Source organism: Lepidochelys olivacea (genome assembly GCF_965140295.1).
Source record: "Lepidochelys olivacea isolate rLepOli2 genome assembly, chromosome: 1".
NCBI classification, from domain to species: domain Eukaryota; kingdom Metazoa; phylum Chordata; order Testudines; family Cheloniidae; genus Lepidochelys; species Lepidochelys olivacea.
The window spans coordinates 245,686,134-245,705,813 of NC_140411.1; the positions used below are offsets into that span (position 1 = coordinate 245,686,134).

Here is a 19,680-nt window from a genome sequence, read left to right on the forward strand (position 1 = left end):
TAAGGTTATATTCCTATGGCACAGAGTAACACCAACAGCACAATAAGAACACTCGAATACCTGACAGGCTTTAATAAAAAAAAAAAAAAAATGCATCTGTGCTCCAGGTTCGATATCGTTATGAGTAACTCTCACTTGGAGAGAATACGTTTACATTATCAGAAGACAGGACATATTTAATACCATTTCATTGGGAAAGAGTGTCTGGAACTATATGTGCCTTTGGCATTTTGAATCTTAAAAACCTGCTAAAACACAGCTAAATTAAAATGCAATTAATAAAACTCACCTCTTCATTTTATTTATATCACTGTCATTGACATTTTTATTGGTGCCGTTTTAGTTACCTGAGTCGATGAAAAATCCACACTATGTAGAAATCTGCAGTTCTGTCCAAGCGCATGCAGGGATGCATCAGTGATGCCTGAGCAGCTGCCTAAGTTAACTATTTGTAGAAGACGGCAGTTGAGCGCCAGAGCAAGAACTCCATTGTCTGATACATTGCAGCATCTCTTAAATGAAGCTTCACGTAAATAAGGGCAAGACAAGGCCAGAGCTCTGACTCCTATTGAAGAAATAAAGCAAGTCATTCTTATGTAAATAAGCTTTAATCTATAAAAATATTTTATTGTGTAACACTTCTTTATAAAAATGAGTCTGTCAATTCAAAAGTCACATTCTGCCTGAGCTTTTTTTTACAAATAACACAAGTAGAGAATATTTTCCAATTTATTTATTTTGCATACAGTTGGTTTACCTATTTCCCCTAGTGTCTGTGTGGGCTTTTGGCTTAGTTTACATTCGCAAAGTTGCACTGATTTAACTGAACTGATTTTTAAGTGGTTAAATCTCTGCAAGCCCCCAGCACACACACACAATTCAATCAGATAACCCTGGGGTTAAATTGGTTTAGCTAAGGGCATGTGTATGCACAGAAGTTGCACTAGTTTAGCAAATCAGTTTATTTAAACCACTGCAACTTTTGAGTTTGACCTCTCTTATATTGGTTTAAAACTGGTTATACTGATTTAACTTCTTAGTAAATGAACCAAACTACCATAACTCTTTTTATTCTTTGTAGGTGAACCAAAGTCCCAGCATGCCTTGTATTTATAATTTTTTGTATTCAAGCAGAACCTAAACTGAACTTTAAATGATCCGATGAAGTGAGCTGTAGCTCACGAAAGCTCATGCTCAAATAAATTGGTTAGTCTCTAAGGTGCCACAAGTACTCCTTTTCTTTTTTTTAAATGATCTAGTCCATATGCCCAGAAAGAGACTACTGGTAACCAATATGTTGCAGTTGTTTTCTATGATTAATAAGATAATGATCTATCAAGAGATACTTTTAGCTTATCAGGAATTACTCTAACAGATGATTTCTGTCATAATGACTCAGTTACAGATACTTTTGTAATTCATAAAACAATGGATGGTTGAAGCCACAGAATCATAGAAGTTTAGGGTTGGAACAGACCTCAGGAGGTACTTGTTGAGGTCTCGCGGGTCCAGGATGGGCCGTAGACAACCCATGGCCTTTGGTATTAAAAAGTACTGGGAAAGAACCCCTTGTTCCTGTACTTGAAAGGAACTTCTTACACCATACCCAGCTGTAGCAAACCCTTTACCTCCTGTGCAGGGAGACTCTTGTGAGAGGGGTCCCTGAAGAAGGATGGGGAAGGCGGGTGTGGGGAGGGATAGAAAGGAGGGTATAACCCTGGTCCACTGTGCTGAGGACCCATCGGTCCAAGGTTACAGTGGTCGAAGCAGGGAGGAAAAGGGAAAGGTGGTTTAAGAACACTGGGACAGATGGATCATGGGAATAGTCTGGTAGGTTGCCCTTGGGCGCACGCTTAAAATGACCATTTGGCCCCTTGCTTGGCACGGGTTGAGCAGATTGGCTTAGACGGTGCTTGTAGCCCTTGGCTCGTTTGTGGAGCTGGTCCTGCCAAGGCTTGCTCCCCTGGCCCTGAGGCTGCTGTGATTTGAACTGCTTATGCACCGAGGCTGGGACATAAAGACCCAGAGTGGTGTGGGCGTCCTTGAGGCCATGCAACTTGCTGTCTGTTTGCTCCGCAAATAGGGCTCAGCTGTCAAAGGGCAAATCCTGCATTGACTGCTGAGCCTTAGAGGAAAAGCCAGAGAGGAGCAGCCAGGAGGCTGGCCACATGGAGATAGCGGAAGCTGGAGTAAGAACAGTAGCATCAGCAGCGTCCGAAGCTGTCTGGAGGGCTGCCCTGGCCACGGTTGTGCCCTCATCGAGGACTGTTCGGAACTCCTTTTTGGAAGCCTCAGGGAGCGACTCTTCAAACTTGGCCATGGCTTGCCACATATTGAAGTCATACCGGCCAAGAAGGACTTGGTGGTTGGCCACTCTCAGCTGAAGGCTGGAAGATGAATAAATCTTACATCCAAAGAGATCCAGCCTCCTCGAGTCTTTATTTTTGGGGGTGGCCCCGGGTTGTCTTTGCCTCTCTTTGTGGTTAACCGCCTCTACCACAAGAGAATTGGGGGCAGGGTGGGAGTATAAGTACTCATGCCCCTTGGTTGGCACAAAGTACTTGCATTCGGCCCTCTTAGAGATAGGGGCCAAGGAAGAGGGGGTCTGCCACAGGGCATTAGTGATTTTGGAAACCCCTTCATGAAGGGGTAGGACCACCCTGGCAGGAGCCAAGGACATCAAACAGAGTCCGAGGGCTCTTCCAGTTCCTCTGCCTGAAGCCCCAGGTTGGAAGCGACCCTCTTCAAAAGTTCCTGGTGCGCTTTGGCGTCATCCTGAGGAACCGGGTAAAGGGGCCCATGATCGTCCTTGTCCATGATCGGCCCATGATCGTCCTTGTCGTCGCCAGACGAGGCTATCACAGTGCCGTGGGAACCTCCACGTTCACTAGTGGTCCAGCACCTTCCTCCCCCGGGTCCTCCTGGACTTGCGGGGTTTACCCCTGAAGCCTCGAGCACCGAAGGGGGACAGAATACTGAGGCCACTGGTTTCTCCGAGGCTCCTGACACCGATTGGGCAGCCTGGGACGGTTCAGTGAATCCCCAAGGATTCCACAGGTACCATGGTGCCGGCAACTTTGCTATCGCTATGAAACCAGTGTCGGTGCCGTCGATGCTGGCATCACCATAGGTACCAGGGCTTCTCCCGCAGTCAGTGAACATTGCTGGAGCTGTAAGTTGAGTGGTCAGTACCGGGCAACCAGAAACGAGCAGAACGGTGGCTCTTGTCCAACTGGTGTCTGTCGCTTCAATCCGAAGCTGACCTGACTGAGCGAGTCGGGTGCATTGGTCAGGGTTTCGGAGACCAATGGCGTTCAGCGGATCTGCGTCAGACACCTGGCAATCCATGCCTCACGCTGCTCAACTGGTACCGGGATGTCAAACGGGACCGGGAGCCACTATGGGCTGGCTGTCAGGAGGAATGTCCTGAGAAAGGCAATCTCCTCCTAGGAGATGGGTAATGACGATCGGGCAATTGGCGGGCTCTGCTCCCTGATCGGTCCTGTGATCAGTACCGGGCCCTTGCAGTTGGTCGGGGACCGTTCCACAGATCTTGCCAGTTGGCACATGCCCCAGAGGGTCTGCGCCAATCTACTGGTGAGGAACGGCTCAAGTCCTTCAATCGATGCCCCTGGTGCAAGGACCAAAGGGGGCTCCGCTGAGCCTGCCTCTTTTGTCCCGCGGTGTGACAGCTTCACAAAGGCAAGCGCTGGTGGGACGTCTCTCTTGATGGGGAACGGTGCCACTGAGGCTGGAACACACACACCGGCGCCGTCTTCCCCGCTTTCCCCTGGGTGCTCAAACCCCCACCCGTCGCCTCCAGCCCCGCCCCCACTCCACCCCTTCCATGAGGCCCCACCCCTGCCCCACCTCTTCCCACTCCCTTCCCTGCCCCCATTCCAACCCCTTCCCCAAAGTCCCTGCCCCAACTCCACCCCCTCCCTGCCTCTATTCCAACTCCTTCCCCAAATCCCTGCCCCGGGCCCGCCTCTTCCCCACCTCCTCCCCTGAGCATGCCACATTCCTGCTCTTCCCACTCCCACCTGGAGCTTGCTAACACCAGGCGGGAAGTGCTGGGAGGTAGGCGGAGGAGTAGGGAGGCGGCACACTCAGGGGAGGAGGAGGAGGAGGAGGAGGAGGAGGAGGTGGGGCACGGGGTGAGGGGAGCTTGGCTGTCAGTGGGTGCAGAGCACCCACTAATTTTTCCCTGTGGGTTCTCCAACCCCGGAGCACCCATGGAGTCAGTGCCTATGGACACACACACAGAGGTCCCAAAGTGGGTTTTCCCCGAGACCAAGGTACCACGGGAGCCAATAAGGGCGGCACTGGGAGTGTCAGGATCACCTGAGTTGCCTGAAGCGCTTCAAGTGTCGATGCTATCTGAAGGTGGTCATGACCTGCACCACTATCTGGAGTTGCAGGCAAAGTACAGGATGGGCTGCACCGCTCAACTTGAGATGAGGCCCAACTTCCTGAAGGCTGCATTGAGCGACCCCGGCATGGGTCGTGGCTCGCCCCCATCCCTCTCTTTCCTTTGAGGGAGGTAGGAGAGCATCCCATCACATTCTTCTTCGCCTTCATGACCAGAGCCATGGAGGAAGACCAGTGCTGGCTCATGGACAGCGCTGGTGGAGCACTGCGCATGGAGGCCACAGTGCTCAGTGCAGAGTCAGACCACTGCTCTGGTGCCGGAGTGAGTGCCAACTCCATTAGGAGCGCCCTTCAGTGAGTTTCGCGCTCCTTCTTCATCCTAGGTTTAAAGGATTTTCAGATACAGCACTTGTCATTTGAAGATATGGCACATGTGCCCCTCGTCTAAGCACCTTAGGCAGCTGGTATGTGGATCGCTGACGGGCACAGGTTGTTTACAGCGATAGCAGGGTGTAAAGCCTGGGGACCGGGGCATGCCCTGTCCCCCAGCTGAGTCCCATTTGGGACTAACGAAGAGTTGAGAACTACTACTAAGGGTTTAACTAAGAAACTATACACACAACCATTTTACAGATTTTCAAAGTTTGCAAGAACAGAGAACAAAACAACACTAGCCGAAGCAGCGGACGTTCCAGCACCGTCACTGGTGGCAAGAAAGAACTGAGGGTGGGGGGAGCCAGCGGAGCCCCTTATACTGCGCCATGCGGGCACCACTCCAGAGGGCACCAGAGCTGGTCCCCTACAGACACTGCTAAGGGGAAAATCTTCCAGCACCAGTGCATGTGGCAAGCAAAGACACCTAATATGGCATGGACGTGAGCAAGCACTCAAAGAAGAAATGTTAGACAGGGGTTCCAGGCAATAAAGAAAGATCAGCGATGGCATGTGTCCGCTGCTCAATGGAGAAGGTGAGCTGGAAACGGAAGATGATAAGATGGTGGAGCTGCTCAATGAGTACTTTGCTTCAGTCTTCACACAAAAAATAACATGTGACCAGAGACGAATGAAGGGGAAGGGATGCAGATCAGGATAAGTAAAAAACACATCAGAGATCTTCTGACTAATTTGAATGAATTCAATCAGCAGGGGTAGATGCTATTCCCCCAAGCGCTGGAGGAATTAGCTGAAGAAATCTTGGAACCACTGGCAATAATAACTGAAAACTCATGGATGACAGATGAGGTTCCGGAAGACTAGAGAAGGACTAACTTTAGTACCCTTCTCTAAAAAGGGGGAAAAGGAGGTTCCGGGGAACTACAGACCAGTCCACCTGACCTCAGTACCTGGGAAACTACTAGAGCACGATATAAAACATTCAATTTGCAAATATTTGGAGGATTAAGGGGTGATCACTAGCAGCCAGCACGGATTTACTAACAACAAATCGTGCAAAACAAGCTTGATTTCCTTCTTTGACAAGGTAACTGGTTTGGTGGATAGGGGAAATAAGGTGGACATAATATACCTGAACTTTAGCAAGGCTTTTGACACAGTCCCACATGACATGCTCACAAGTAAGCTGGAGAAATAGAGGCTTGGTAGAACTACACTACCATTAAGTGGATACAAAATTGGTTAAACAACTGCAAACAAAGACTAGCTATTAATGGAATGACATTATATTGAAAGGTCTCAAGTGGAGTTCCACAGGGATCTGTTCTGGATCCGGTGTTATTTAACATCTTTATTAATGACCTGGATGTAGGAATAGAGAGCATCCTGATCAGATCTGCATGACACAAAGCTGCAAACACTTTGGAGGATAGAACTAAAATTCAAAGGGATCTTGCTAAATTGGAGAACTCGGCTACCGACAACAAAATGAAATTCTACAAACACAAAAATGTAAGGTGCTACAATTAGGGAAGAAAAACCAAATGCACAGACACAGAATGGGGGATAACTGGCTTAGCAGTAGCACTGCTGAAAAGGATTTGGGAGTTGTGGTGGATCACAAGCTCAACATGAATCAACAATCTGATGCTGTTGCAAAAAAAGCAAATACTATTTTGGGTTGCATTAACAGAGGCAGTGGTGAGCTGGAGCCGGTTCGCTAGAACTGGTTGTTAAATTTAGAAGCCCTTTTAGAACCGGTTGTTCTGCGAGGGACAACCGGTTCTAAAAGGGCTTCTAAATTTAACCGGCCCAAAGTGGCGCCTTAGGCGCCGACTCCACGGGTGCTCCAGACCTGGAGCACCCAAGGGGAAAATTTGGTGGGTGCAGAGCACCCATGGGCAGCTCCCCGCCCCACCCCCAGCCCCAGCTCACCTCACCTCCGCTCCGCCTCCGCCTCCTCCCCTGAACACACCGCCCCGCTCTGCTTCTCCACCCCCACAGGCTTCCCGCGAATCAGCTGTTCGCACGGGAAGCCGGGGTGGGCTGAGAAGCAAGCAGCGGCTTCAGGCTCAGGCCCAGGGAGGCAGAGCGGAGGTGAGCTCGGGCGGGGGGTGGGCATGAGGAGGGCCACCCACGCCACAGCAAGTAACCCGGGGGGGAGGGGTGCGCAGGGGAACCGCTCCCCGCCCTAGCTCACCTCCACCACCCTCGGCCTGAGCTGGAAGCCGCTGCCTGCTTCTCAGCCTTCCCCGGCTTCCCGCTGAACAGCTGATTCACGGAAAGCGGGGAGGGAGGAGGCAGAAGCGGAGTGGAGGTGAGCTGGGGCCGGGCGCGGGGCAGAGAGCTGCCGGTCGGCGCTCTGCACCCACCAAATTTTCCCCGTGGGTGCTCCAGCCCCAGAGTACCCAGGGAGTTGGCACCTAAGGCGCCACTTTTGATGTGATCAGTGGGGGGGAGCAGCCGCTCCCCCTGCTCCCCCCCAGCTACGTTCCCCCACCCCTAGGAGCCAGAGGGACCTGCCGGATGCTTCCTGGGATCTGCCCTAGGTAAGCACCGCCACGACTCCCCCCCTCGCCCCCTGGCAAGTGCCTCTGGCTCTTAGGGGTGGGGTTGGCACCCACTACGGTGGCCCACGAGACCCTCCTGCCTGGTTCTGTGGGCAGGCGGGGGGGAGGGTGGATGGGGCAGGGATCCTGGGGGGTCGTCAAGGAACGCGGGGGGGTTGGATGGGGCAGGAGTCCCAGGGGGTGGGGGTGGGCAATGACACCCTCTTGGGGTGAGGATGGAACCCATTGTTAAGATTTTGGCAGCTCATCACTGAACAGAGACATATAATGCAAGTCATAGGAGGTGATAGTACTGCTCTATTCAGTGCTGGAGTAGTGTGTCCAATTTTGGTCACCGCTGTATAGAAAGGATGTAGAGAAACTGGAAAGGATCCAGAGGCAAGCGACAAGGATGATTAAAGGGATGGAATGCAAGCCATATGAGCAAAGGCTGAAGGAATTGGGTGTGTTTCATTTGGAAAAGAGGAGATTAAGAGGGGACATGATAGTTGTGGTGGAAAATTAAAAACACACTGTGTTTGGTTCAGAACAAGCATGCGCATACAGGGAAAGTCAGCCAGAGCTGCTCTCCTGTAAACAGAAATACTAGAGCTTATATGGCTGAAAACCACAATTTGCCAAACCCACTTCCTTCAACAGCATGTTCCTTATTTGGCATATAGTGCAAGCTTCAACAGTAGCTTTGCCTTACTTGGGAGTTTAGGAAAAACAAGCTTTTCCTTTTATTGACAGGTGTTTCCTTTGTAATAAACGGTTTTTCTAACTTCTAGCGGTTATGGTTACATTTCATAAGCTGTGCTGTTTTGCAATTGCCCCTCAATGGAATTTTCCTCACTCTTCTCTTATGCTTCATATACACAGTTAGCTTGACCAAAGTTTTAGGCCTAGAAGTTTAGGCCAACTAGATTTTCCTTCACATTGTGGTCTTCAAATACTTGAAAAGCTGCGTTCAAACTACTGCATAGCAGATTTATATTAAATGTTAGAAAAAACTTCCTAAGTGTAAGAAAAGTAGGACAATGGAACAAACTGCCAAGAAAGTTGTGGAATCTCCTTCACTGGAGGTTTTCAAAAAGAGGCTTGATAGCCATCTGTCTTGGATGTTTTAAACACAACAAATCCTCCATCTTGGCAGGGGACTGGACTAGAGGAGTCTTGTGGCCCCTTCTAACTCTATGGTTCTATGATTCTATGGCAACTTAGATGCTTTATTTCTTGATTTTTACACTTATCTTCCCCAATGCCTCTCCCTATTCACTCCTTTTAGCCACCATGATCACAGAAAGTCTCTGGCTGTGCAAAAGCTCTCCTTGCTGATCTCACTGAATGTAACATAAGCCAATTAGTTTAAAGAAAAGGAGTACCTGTGGCACCTTAGAGACGAACAAATTTATTTGAGCATAAGCTTTCATGAGCTACAGCTCACTTCATCGGATGCATTGAATGCATTAGATGAAGTGGGTTTTAGCCCACGAAAGCTCATGCTCAAATAAATTTGTTCGTCTCTAAGGTGCCACAAGTACTCCTTTTCTTTTTGAGGATACAGTCTAACACGGCTGCTACTCTGAAACCAATTAGTTTAGTGACACAGTTGGGGGAGGGGAGTTGTCTGGGACATGTTTTGAGAGTGTCATCATGTGACTGTAATCTCCACTTTGCATTGTCACCTCCATCTTGGTTTAAAACATCTAGGTGGTGTTGGGAGGGTCAGTCTATTCTGGATCCTGTGTGATCATCCTAAGGGATGGGAGGAGAGGGCTAAGAAGGAGCAAGCCATTAACACCAATCAATACAAAATGACTCTTCCCAGCTGGAACAATGGGTTTTCTACCAACAGAGCCTTTGACTTTGAAGGGAATTTATTCAGAAACTAGTCTAAGGAGGAATGGGCTAGCATTCCCCTGCATAAACACATGGCTGGGAGGGATGCAGAGTCTACATTTGACAACCTGACTGAAGAGAGGAGAGGGAAATAATGGGTGAGGTAATATCTTTTATTGAACCAAATTCTGTTGGTGAGAGAGACAAGCTTTTGAGCTTACAGAGCTCTTCTTCAGGTCTGGGAAACGTACTCAGAATGTCAGAGCTAAAATACAAGGTGGAACAGATCGTTTAGCGTCCGTAATTAGCACATATTTCAAGGGACCACTCAAGGCGAAGTGGCCCATTTACATCCCTCCAGCCCTGGGGGAGTGTTAGTAGGTTACAGATGGTTGAAATAAGCCATACATCCCGTGTCCCTGTTCAGTTCATGGTTCTTAGGGTCTCGCAAAGTTATGAATGTAAGCTCCCAGGCTCAATTTTTGCAAATGTCCTTTGAAAACGAGGAGTGAGGGGTCAGCTACAAAGTGAAAAGTGTGTTCACCCACAGGTAGTAGGGTGCGGTTGTCTTTTATCATTTCCCTGTGTGAGTCCAGTCACGACTGTATTGATTGTTTCAGCCACATAGTTATTACTGGAGCATTTCGTGCACCACCCCATGTGGCAGGCATATGTAGGACTCCTAGATCTTGCATGGTGTGTTGTGGAGGGTGTTGACCATCTTAGCAGTAGAGATTTGTCTACACACGTTTTGCATATATTATTCTGGCAGGGTCTGGTGCTGCTTTGATTGGCGTGTCCTTGTTTGTGGGTAGCTTGCTTCTGCTGATGAGCATGGAGTAGTAGCTGGGGTATTTTCTGACTGCCAGAAAAGGGGGTTCAGGAAAGATTTCTTTCAGGTTGTGGTCCCCATCAAGTATGGGCTGTAATTGTTTAATGATGCCCTGTCCGGGTTCCAGTGCTGGGTGGTAGATGAGAACTAAGGGTGTGCAGCTGATGAGGGATTTATTTCTGTACTGAAGCAGATTCTCTTGGGGTATTTAGATGACCCTTTCCATGATGTGATCTACCTCTCTGGTGGAGCGTCCTTGTTTGGTGAAGGCAGTTTTAAAGTGTGTTAAGGTGTGTATACTGGACTTTCTCCTAGGAGCATGGTACCAGAGTGCCTGGCTGTAGATAACCGATTTCTTGGTGTATTTGAGGTGAAGAGACTTTATTTAAGGAGGCTGCTTCGCTGAGCGGGGGCCATTCCATTGCCACTTGACAGTAGAACATGTTGGGGAAAGTGAAGGCAGAAGAGTACTAGTGCTATAAATCAATTATACATATATTATATCTAAAAGCCCACAGTTATAGGCACTGAAACAGATATAATTTCTTTTAAAATATTTAGGAAGACATGTTCTATTTCTAATTCTATTACTGATAACCAGATTAAAACTTTGGATATCAGTCTTCCCCGAACTGACTTCATGCATTTAATCCAGTCTTGTCTCCTAATTGCTGTGGTCACGATGAATTGTTGTCTCCACTGTTTCAGAGTAACAGCCGTGTTAGTCTGTATTCGCAAAAAGAAAAGGAGTACTTGTGGCAAATAAATTGGTTAGTCTCTAAGGTGCCACAAGTACTTCTTTTCTTTTTGTCTCAACTGTGGTGGTTGAAACCCAATTTTCATCCTTTTTGTTCAACAGTTCAAACCACGTATCACAAAGATAATCGATATAAAAGTCCTAAAACTTTTTTTTTTTTTTTAAATATTGTCCTCTGCTTCTTTGCTTAGTCCTTGTCTTGACTCTCACTGAACATCTGAGTGTGGAAAATTTACCTTTAAGTGGAAAAGTACAACTCTTTTCCGTTTTGGACCTCTCACAATTTGGAATAATGTGGCAATAGAGAAAGTGTGTTCTTGGGGGAATGAAATATATGCAAAAATCTATCATAGTCTGGACTAAATTTCTGGGATACCTTGAAAAAGCAGGATCCATTGCCCATGAACTCCAGATTCTTTATTATTAAAAAAAAAACAAAAAAAAAACTCAATCTAGTTTTGACCACCCTATGCCCATTTCCAACTTCACATCATTCCCCCCAATCTACAGGAAATTTGGTTTAGTTTTTTTTTGTTTGTTTTTAAATTGTATATTGTTAATATCTGCTCTTTATATACGTTTTCATTTTGTTAAGGCTAATACTCCTTTTAACATTGAAATAGAATGAATGTATCTGGAATCCAGACTGTGATGGGGCGGCTGCCTCTCACTGGTAGGTAAGGGAGGCTACACAGGAGGCAGCAGATAAAGAAAAGGCTTGTAGTGCCAGCCAATTAAGGGAAAGTTTATTGGAAGAACCAATCAGGGCCAGGCTGGCTCATATAAGAAGGGGCTGCTGAGCAGAGCAGAGGCAGTCACTCCCTGGAGTTCAGGGAGGTGGACTGGCTGCTCAGAGGGCTGGAGCACCATGGACAGAGCAGTGTTGGGCAGGGTCAGCAGAGTATGAGAAAGCTCCAGGCTGACAGCTACCAAACTGAGGTCCTGATACAAGGGCAGAGGACCAAGTATCAGAGGGGTAGCCGTGTTAGTCCGTATCCACAAAAATGAGGAGGAGTCCGGTGGCACCTTAAAGACTAACACATTTATTTGGGCAAAAGCTTTTGTGGGTAAAAACCCCACTTCTTCAGGACAGAGGAGGTGCTGGGGCTGCGGGGAAGCAGCCCAAGGAAGGAGACAGTGGAGTTGGAGGAGGGGCAGTATGTGGCTTGGCTGCCCGTGGGTGCAGAGCACCCACTAATTTTTTCCGTGGGTGCTCCAGCCCCGGAGCACCCATGGAGTCGGCGTTTATGTTCAGGCAACGGCTAGAGTCCTTGGACAAAAGAACATTTAAGTACTTTGGAAAAAATGAAATAAAATATCATTGTAGAGTTTCAGGGGAACTGCACTTGTATTCCCGCCTCACTATTGCCCCTGGCCCCTGCTGCCTCCCCCAGGTGCCCCCCCCGGCCCTCACCCCTGGCCCCTGCTGCCTCCTTCCCTGGGCTCCACACCCCACACCCCACCTCCCACTGCCCCAGGCCTCCATTGCCTCCTCTGGGCTTCCCAGCCCCTCTGGCCCCACTGCTCCCCTCCCCACGCCATTGCCCTGAGCCCCCATCTGCAGCCTCGCCTGCACCTCAGGCAGCTCCACCGTTGAGCCTGTTGCCAGCCTGATCTTGCTTCCCTTCTCTGGGTGCCACCTACCAGGGCTCAAAGGGAGTGCATGTTGTCGGTGCCTTTCCCAGGCACATCCCTCTCAGTCGCGCTCAGCCCAACTCCCACCCTGGCAGAAATCTGGGGGAGGGGGATGTGACTCCACATGCCCCCCCCCAAATGTGTTGCCTATGCCTTTGCAATATTTTTGTAAGAATAGTTATGTGCAGAATAGAATATTTTTAGGAAGCAATTTTATATACATTGTACAAACCAATGTTTGAGTTAACAAAATGTAATGTGACCACCAAAAGGACATAAGTAAACAATATAATTTACTAAACATAATGAAAATTATATGTTGAAAAGTGGAAATAATAAGAATGTAAACAGCTAAGGTAGAAATAACATTCATAGATTCCAAAGCCAGAAGGGACTGTGAGCATGTAGTTCCAATTGTTAAGTATCCTCACTGTTAAAATTTTACACCTTATTTCCAGACTGAATTTGTCTAGCTTTGGCTTCCAGCCATTGAATCATGTTATACCTTTTTCTGCTAGGCTGAAGAGCACATTATCAAGTATGCAAAGCTGTAGGCACAAAACAGAACCAGACAGTATAAAAAAATCGGACTGTAATCGGCTACAGGGCTTCGTCTTCCAGATTTTGGTAAGTACACCTTTCTGTTATGCAATGACTAACAACTGTTATTAACTCAATCAAGCTGAGTTATATGAGGTCTCTTTAATTACTGAATGAATTCAAACTCAAAAAAACATCACTTACTCATCAATTGTTACAGGGTCACCCTGCAATACATCAACCAAAGTACAAAATTGTGATGTTATTTGGTAGGGCTTAGCCATAATAGATGCTGGGGCCCACACAGACACAGGGACCCATTATGCAGAAGCAATTGCTGGGCTACAATTCTATGGTTATTAGTTCATTAATTTTAAGTAATGCTACATTTTAAACTTAAATAAAATGTTATACAGTTTATACTGGGCTTTCAGACAACAAAGAATCTAAAAGCAGAAGAACAACCTGGACAGGAACACATCCTCTGATAAAAGTCTCTTATCAAAACAAAACCATGTGGAGGATGCCAGATTCTTCTGTAGCTGAAATCCAGGAAAACAAGAAAGCAACTAGTAAGAGAAACTGCTAATAACCTTATCTGGAAGCAACTTAGGGCAACCATATTTTCTAAGCCCTGGTCTACACTAGGACTTTAGGTCGAATTTAGCAGCGTTAAATCCATTTAAACCTGCACCCGTCCACACAATGAAGCCCTTTATTTCGACTTAAAGGGCTCTTAAAATCGATTTCCTTACTCCACCCCTGACAAGTGGATTAGCGCTTAAATCGACATTGCCGGCTCGAATTTGGGGTACTGTGGACACAATTCGACGGTATTGGCCTCCGGGAGCTATCCCAGAGTGCTCCATTGTGACCGCTCTGGACAGCACTCTCAACTCAGATGCACTGGCCAGGTAGACAGGAAAAGAACCGCGAACTTTTGAATCTCATTTCCTGTTTGGCCAGCGTGGCAAGCTGCAGGTGACCATGCAGAGCTCATCAGCACAGGTGACCATGATGGAGTCCCAGAATCGCAAAAGAGCTCCAGCATGGACCGAACGGGAGGTACGGGATCTGATCGCTGTTTGGGGAGAGGAATCCGTGCTATCAGAACTCCGTTCCAGTTTTCGAAATGCCAAAACCTTTGTCAAAATCTCCCAGGGCATGAAGGACAGAGGCCATAACAGGGACCCGAAGCAGTGCCGCGTGAAACTGAAGGAGCTGAGGCAAGCCTACCAGAAAACCAGAGAGGCGAACAGCCGCTCTGGGTCAGAGCCCCAAACATGCTGCTTCTATGATGAGCTGCATGCCATTTTAGGGGGTTCAGCCACCACTACCCCAGCCGTGTTGTTTGACTCCTTCAATGGAGATGGAGGCAGTACGGAAGTAGGTTTTGGGGACGAAGAAGATGATGATGAGGAGGAGGTTGTAGATAGCTCACAGCAAGCAAGCGGAGAAACCGGTTTTCCCGACAGCCAGGAACTGTTTCTCACCCTAGACCTGGAGCCAGTACCCCCCGAACCCACCCAAGGCTGCCTCCTGGACCCAGCAGGCGGAGAAGGGACCTCTGGTGAGTGTACCTTTTAAAATGCTATACATGGTTTAAAAGCAAGCATGTGAAAGGATTACTTTGCCCTGGCATTTGCGGTTCTCCTAGATGTAGTCCTAAAGCCTTTGCAAAAGGTTTCTGGGGAGGGCAGCCTTATTTCGTCCTTCATGGTAGGACACTTTACCACTCCAGGCCAGTAACACGTACTCGGGAATCACTGTAGAACAAAGCATTGCAGTGTATGTTTGCTGGCATTCAACCAAAATCCGTTCTTTATCTCTCTGTGTTATCCTCAGGAGAGTGAGATATAATTCATGGTCACCTGGTTGAAATAGAGTGCTTTTCTTCAGGGGACACTCAGAGGAGCCCATTCCTGCTGGGCTGTTTGCCTGTGGCGAAACAGAAATGTTCCCCGCTGTTAGCCACAGGGAGGGGGGGAAGGTTGAGGGGGTAGTCACGCGGTGGGAGGAGGCAAAATGCGACCTTGTAACGAAAGCACATGTGCTATGTATGTAATGTTAACAGCAAGGTTTACCCTGAAAGAGTGTAGCCACTGTTTTATAAAATGTGTCTTTTTAAATACCGCTGTCCCTTTTTTTTTCTCCACCAGCTGCATGTGTTTCAATGATCACAGGATCTTCTCCTTCCCAGAGGCTAGTGAAGCTTAGAAAGAAAAAAAAAATGCACTCGCGATGAAATGTTCTCCGAGCTCATGCTGTCCTCCCGCACTGACAGAGCACAGACGAATGCGTGGAGGCAAATAATGTCAGAGTGCAGGAAAGCACAAAATGACCGGGAGGAGAGGTGGAGGGCTGAAGAGAGTAAGTGGCGGGCTGAAGAGAGTAAGTGGCGGGCTGAAGAGAGGGCTGAAGCTCAAATTTGGCAGCAGCGTGATGAGAGGAGGCAGGATTCAATGCTGAGGCTGCTGCAGGACCAAACCAGTATGCTCCAGTGTATGGTTGAGCTGCAGCAAAGGCAGCTGGAGCACAGACTGCCACTGCTGCCCCTCTGTAACCAACCGCCCTCCTCCCCAAGTTCCATAGCCTCCACACCCAGACGCCCAAGAACGCGGTGGGGGGGCCTCCAGCCAACCAGCCACTCCACCACAGAGGATTGCCCAAAAAAAAGAAGGCTGTCATTCAATAAATTTTAAAGTTGTAAACTTTTAAAGTGCTGTGCTTAAAGTGCTGTGTGGCATTTTCCTTCCCTCCTCCACCACCCCTCCTGGGATACCTTGGTAGTCATCTCCCTATTTGTGTGATGAATGAATAACGAATGCATGACTGTGAAGCAGCAATGACTTTATTGCCTCTGCAAGCAATGATTAAAGGGAGGAGGGGAAGGTGGTTAGCTTACAGGGAAGTAGAGTGAACCAAGGGGCGGGGGGTTTCATCAAGGAGAAACAAACAGAACTTTCACACTGTAGCCTGGCCAGTCATGAAACTGGTTTTCAAAGCTTCTCTGATACGTACCGCGCCCTCCTGTGCTCTTCTAACCGCCCTGGTGTCTGGCTGCGCGTAACCAGCAGCTAGGCGATTTGCCTCAGCCTCCCACCCCGCCATAAACGTCTGCCCCTTACTCTCACAGATATTGTGGAGCACACAGCAAGCAGTAATAACAGTGGGAATATTGGTTTCGCTGAGGTCTAAGCGAGTCAGTAAACTGCACCAGTGCGCCTTTAAACGTCCAAATGCACATTCTACCACCATTCTGCACTTGCTCAGCCTGTATTTGAACAGCTCCTGACTACTGTCCAGGCTGCCTGTGTACGGCTTCATGAGCCATGGCATTAAGGGGTAGGCTGGGTCCCCAAGGATACATATAGGCATTTCAACATCCCCAACAGTTATTTTCTGGTCTGGGAATAAAGTCCCTTCCTGCAGCTTTTGAAACAGACCAGAGTTCCTGAAGATGCGAGCATCATGCACCTTTCCCGGCCATCCCACGTTGATGTTGGTGAAACGTCCCTTGTGATCCACCAGAGCTTGCAGCACTATCGAAAAGTACCCCTTGCGGTTTATGTACTCGGCGGCTTGGTGCTCCGGTGCCAAGATAGGGATATGGGTTCCGTCTATAGCCCCACCACAGTTAGGGAATCCCATTGCAGCAAAGACATCCACTATGACCTGCACATTTCCCAGGGTCACTACCCTTGATATCAGCAGATCTTTGATTGCGTTTGGCTACTTGCATCACAGCAGCCCCAACAGTAGATTTGCCCACTCCAAATTGATTCCCTACTGACCGGTAGCTGTCTGGCGTTGCAAGCTTCCACAGGGCTATCGCCACTCGCTTCTCAACTGTGAGGGCTGCTCTCATCTTGGTATTCATGCGCTTCAGGGCAGGGGAAAGCAAGTCACAAAGTTCCATGAAAGTGCCCCTACACATGCGAAAGTTTCGCAGCCACTGGGAATCGTCCCAGACCTGCAACACTATGCGGTCCCACCAGTCTGTGCTTGTTTCCCGAGCCCAGAATCGGCGTTCCACAGCATGAACCTGCCCCATTAGCACCATGATGCATGCATTGTCAGGGCCCATGCTTTCAGAGAAATCTGTGTCCACGTCCTGATCACTCACGGGACCGCGCTGACGTCGCCTCCTTGCCCGGTATGGCGTTGCCATGTTCTGGTGCTGCATATACTGCTGGATAATGCGTGTGGTGGTTAATGTGCTCCTAATTGCGAAAGTGAGCTGAGCGGCCTCCATGCTTGCCTTGGTATGGCGTCCGCACAGAAAAAAGGCGCGGAACGATTGTCTGCCGTTGCTCTGACGGAGGGAGGGGCGACTGACGACACGGCTTACAGGGTTGGCTTCAGGGAGCTAAAATCAACAAAGGGTGTGCCTGTACATCAAGGAGTATTTCAGGCAGAACTGCACGGAGGGTTCCAATAAGAAATGGTGCACCTAAGTTATCGTTGTTATTGGAACAAGGAGGTTAGCCTGGCCTCTGATTGATACATGGCTAGATTTACCTCGCTGCACCTTCTCTGTGAGTGACTGCAGTGTGATCTAGACAGGGGAGGAGGCAAATGAGTACAAAACAAATCTGGTCTATTTCTTGTTCTGACCCACTCCATCTATCTTTTACATCTTTGGCTGGCAGCAGACGGTGCAGAAGGACTGCATGCCATCCACATCTCATGGCTGCTCGGCAGAAGATGGTACAGTACGACTGCTAGCCATCTTCATCTCTTGCCTGCCTGGCATAAGATGGTACAATACGACTGCTATCCATCCTCATCTCTTGCCTGCCTGGCAGAAGATGGTACAGTACGACTGCTAGCAGTCCGTATCGCCTGCCCGCTCACCATAAGACGTTCAATAGGACTGACTGCAGGACTAAAGAGAATGACCTGGTCAAGTCACTCCAAATTTAGTCCCTGCGCCCATGTCTGCCCAGGCGCTCCCAGCCGACGTGGCCAGGAGCACCTCGGACACGACGAGGACGACTACCAATCGTATTGCACCGTCTGCTGCCAGAAGGCAATGGGTTGCTGCTACTGTGCAGCAAAGCCGTACCGCGTCTGCCAGCACCCAGGAGACATAGGGTGATGGTTACCTGAGCTGGCTCCATGCTTGCCGTGGTATGGCGTCTGCACAGGTAACTCAGGAAAAAAGGCGCGAAATGATTGTCTGCCCTTGCTTTCACGGAGGGAGGGAGGGAACGGGGGCCTGACGACACGTACCCAGAACCACCCGCGACAATGTTTTAGCCCCATCAGAGTGCTCCATTGTGACTACTCTGGACAGCACTCTCAGATGCCCGATTGTTTGCCATTGCTCTGACGCTGGGAGGGGCGCTTACAGGGTTGGCTTCAGGGAGCTAAAATCAACAAAGGGGGTGGCTTTACATCAAGGAGTATTTCAGGCAGGACTTCACGGAGGGTTCCAATAAGAAATGGTGCACCTAAGTTATTGTCCTTATTGGAACAAGAAGGTTAGCCTGGCCTCTGATTGATACATGGCTAGATTTACCTCGCTGCACCTTCTCTGTAAGTGACTGCAGTGTGATCTAGAAGAATGAGTCCCCTAGACAGGGGAGGGGGGGAAGCAAATGAGTACAAAACAAATCTGGTCTATTTCTTGTTTTGATCCACTCCATCTATCTTTTACATCGTTGGCTGGCAGCAGACGGTGCAGAAGGACTGCATGCCATCCACATCTCATGGCTGCTCGGCAGAAGATGGTACAGTACGACTGCTAGCAGTCCGTATCGCCTGCCCGCTCACCATAAGACGGTTCAATAGGACTGACTGCAGGACTAAAGAGAATGACCTGCTCAAGTCACTCCAAATTTAGTCCCTGCGCCCATGTCTGCCCAGGCGCTCCTAATCGACCTCACAGAGGCGACCAGGAGCACCTCAGACATGACGATGATGGCTACCAGTCGTACTGTACCGTCTGCTGCCACAAGGCAAGGGGTTGCTGCTACCGTGTAGCAATGCCGTACCGCGTCTGCCAGCACCCAGGAGACATAGGGTGACGGTTACCTGAGCGGGCTCCATGCTTGCCGTGGTATGGCGTCTGCACAGGTAACTCAGGAAAAAAGGCGCGAAATGATTGTCTGCCCTTGCTTTCACGGGGGGAGGGAGGGAACGGGGGCCTGACGATATGTACCCAGAACCACCCGCGACAATGTTTTAGCCCCATCAGGCATTGGGATCTCAACCCAGAATTCCAATGGGCAGCGGAGACTGCGGGAACTGTGGGATAGCTACCCACAGTGCAACGCTCCGGAAGTCGACGCTTGCCTCGGTACTGTGGAAGCGCTCCGCCGAGTTAATGCACTTAATGCACTTCGAGCATTTTCTGTGGGGACACACACACTTGAATATATAAAACCGATTTCTAAAAAACCGACTTCTATAAATTCGACCTAATTTCGTAGTGTAGACATACCCTAAATATACTGAAAAACAGGCAGCTGTGGTTACTGGACTTTCTGTCATATGAACCAGAGGGAGACTATAGGCAAAAGAAAGTATCTGGTGTATCAGATTCTGTAATTTCTTATTTATCTTCAAATTCTTTTTTGATTAATGCAATATACAGGTAAAATCCTGACTCCATTGAAGACAACGGGGGTTTTGCCACTGACTGGTTGTAGCCAGACAGTCAGCCCCCCCCCCCCCCCCGCCAGACCAGCATTGCTGGAAACACAGGAGGAAGCAGGAACAGGGCACTTAACATATATTCCAGCACAGCCTTTGAA

General features: G+C 48.8%; 1 protein-coding gene across 4 annotated transcripts in view; it reads right to left on the reverse strand.

The window, feature by feature from the left end:
* Nucleotides 1-19,680, reverse strand: part of AMN1 (antagonist of mitotic exit network 1 homolog) — a 62,156-nt gene that overhangs the window by 19,281 nt on the left and 23,195 nt on the right. For all 4 annotated transcript variants that reach the window (XM_084616665.1, XM_084616667.1, XM_084616666.1 and 1 more), the window contains one exon: nt 348-565. In XM_084616665.1, coding sequence (XP_084472791.1) covers nt 348-565 — 218 coding nt within the window. The remainder of the gene's footprint in view (nt 1-347; nt 566-19,680) is intronic.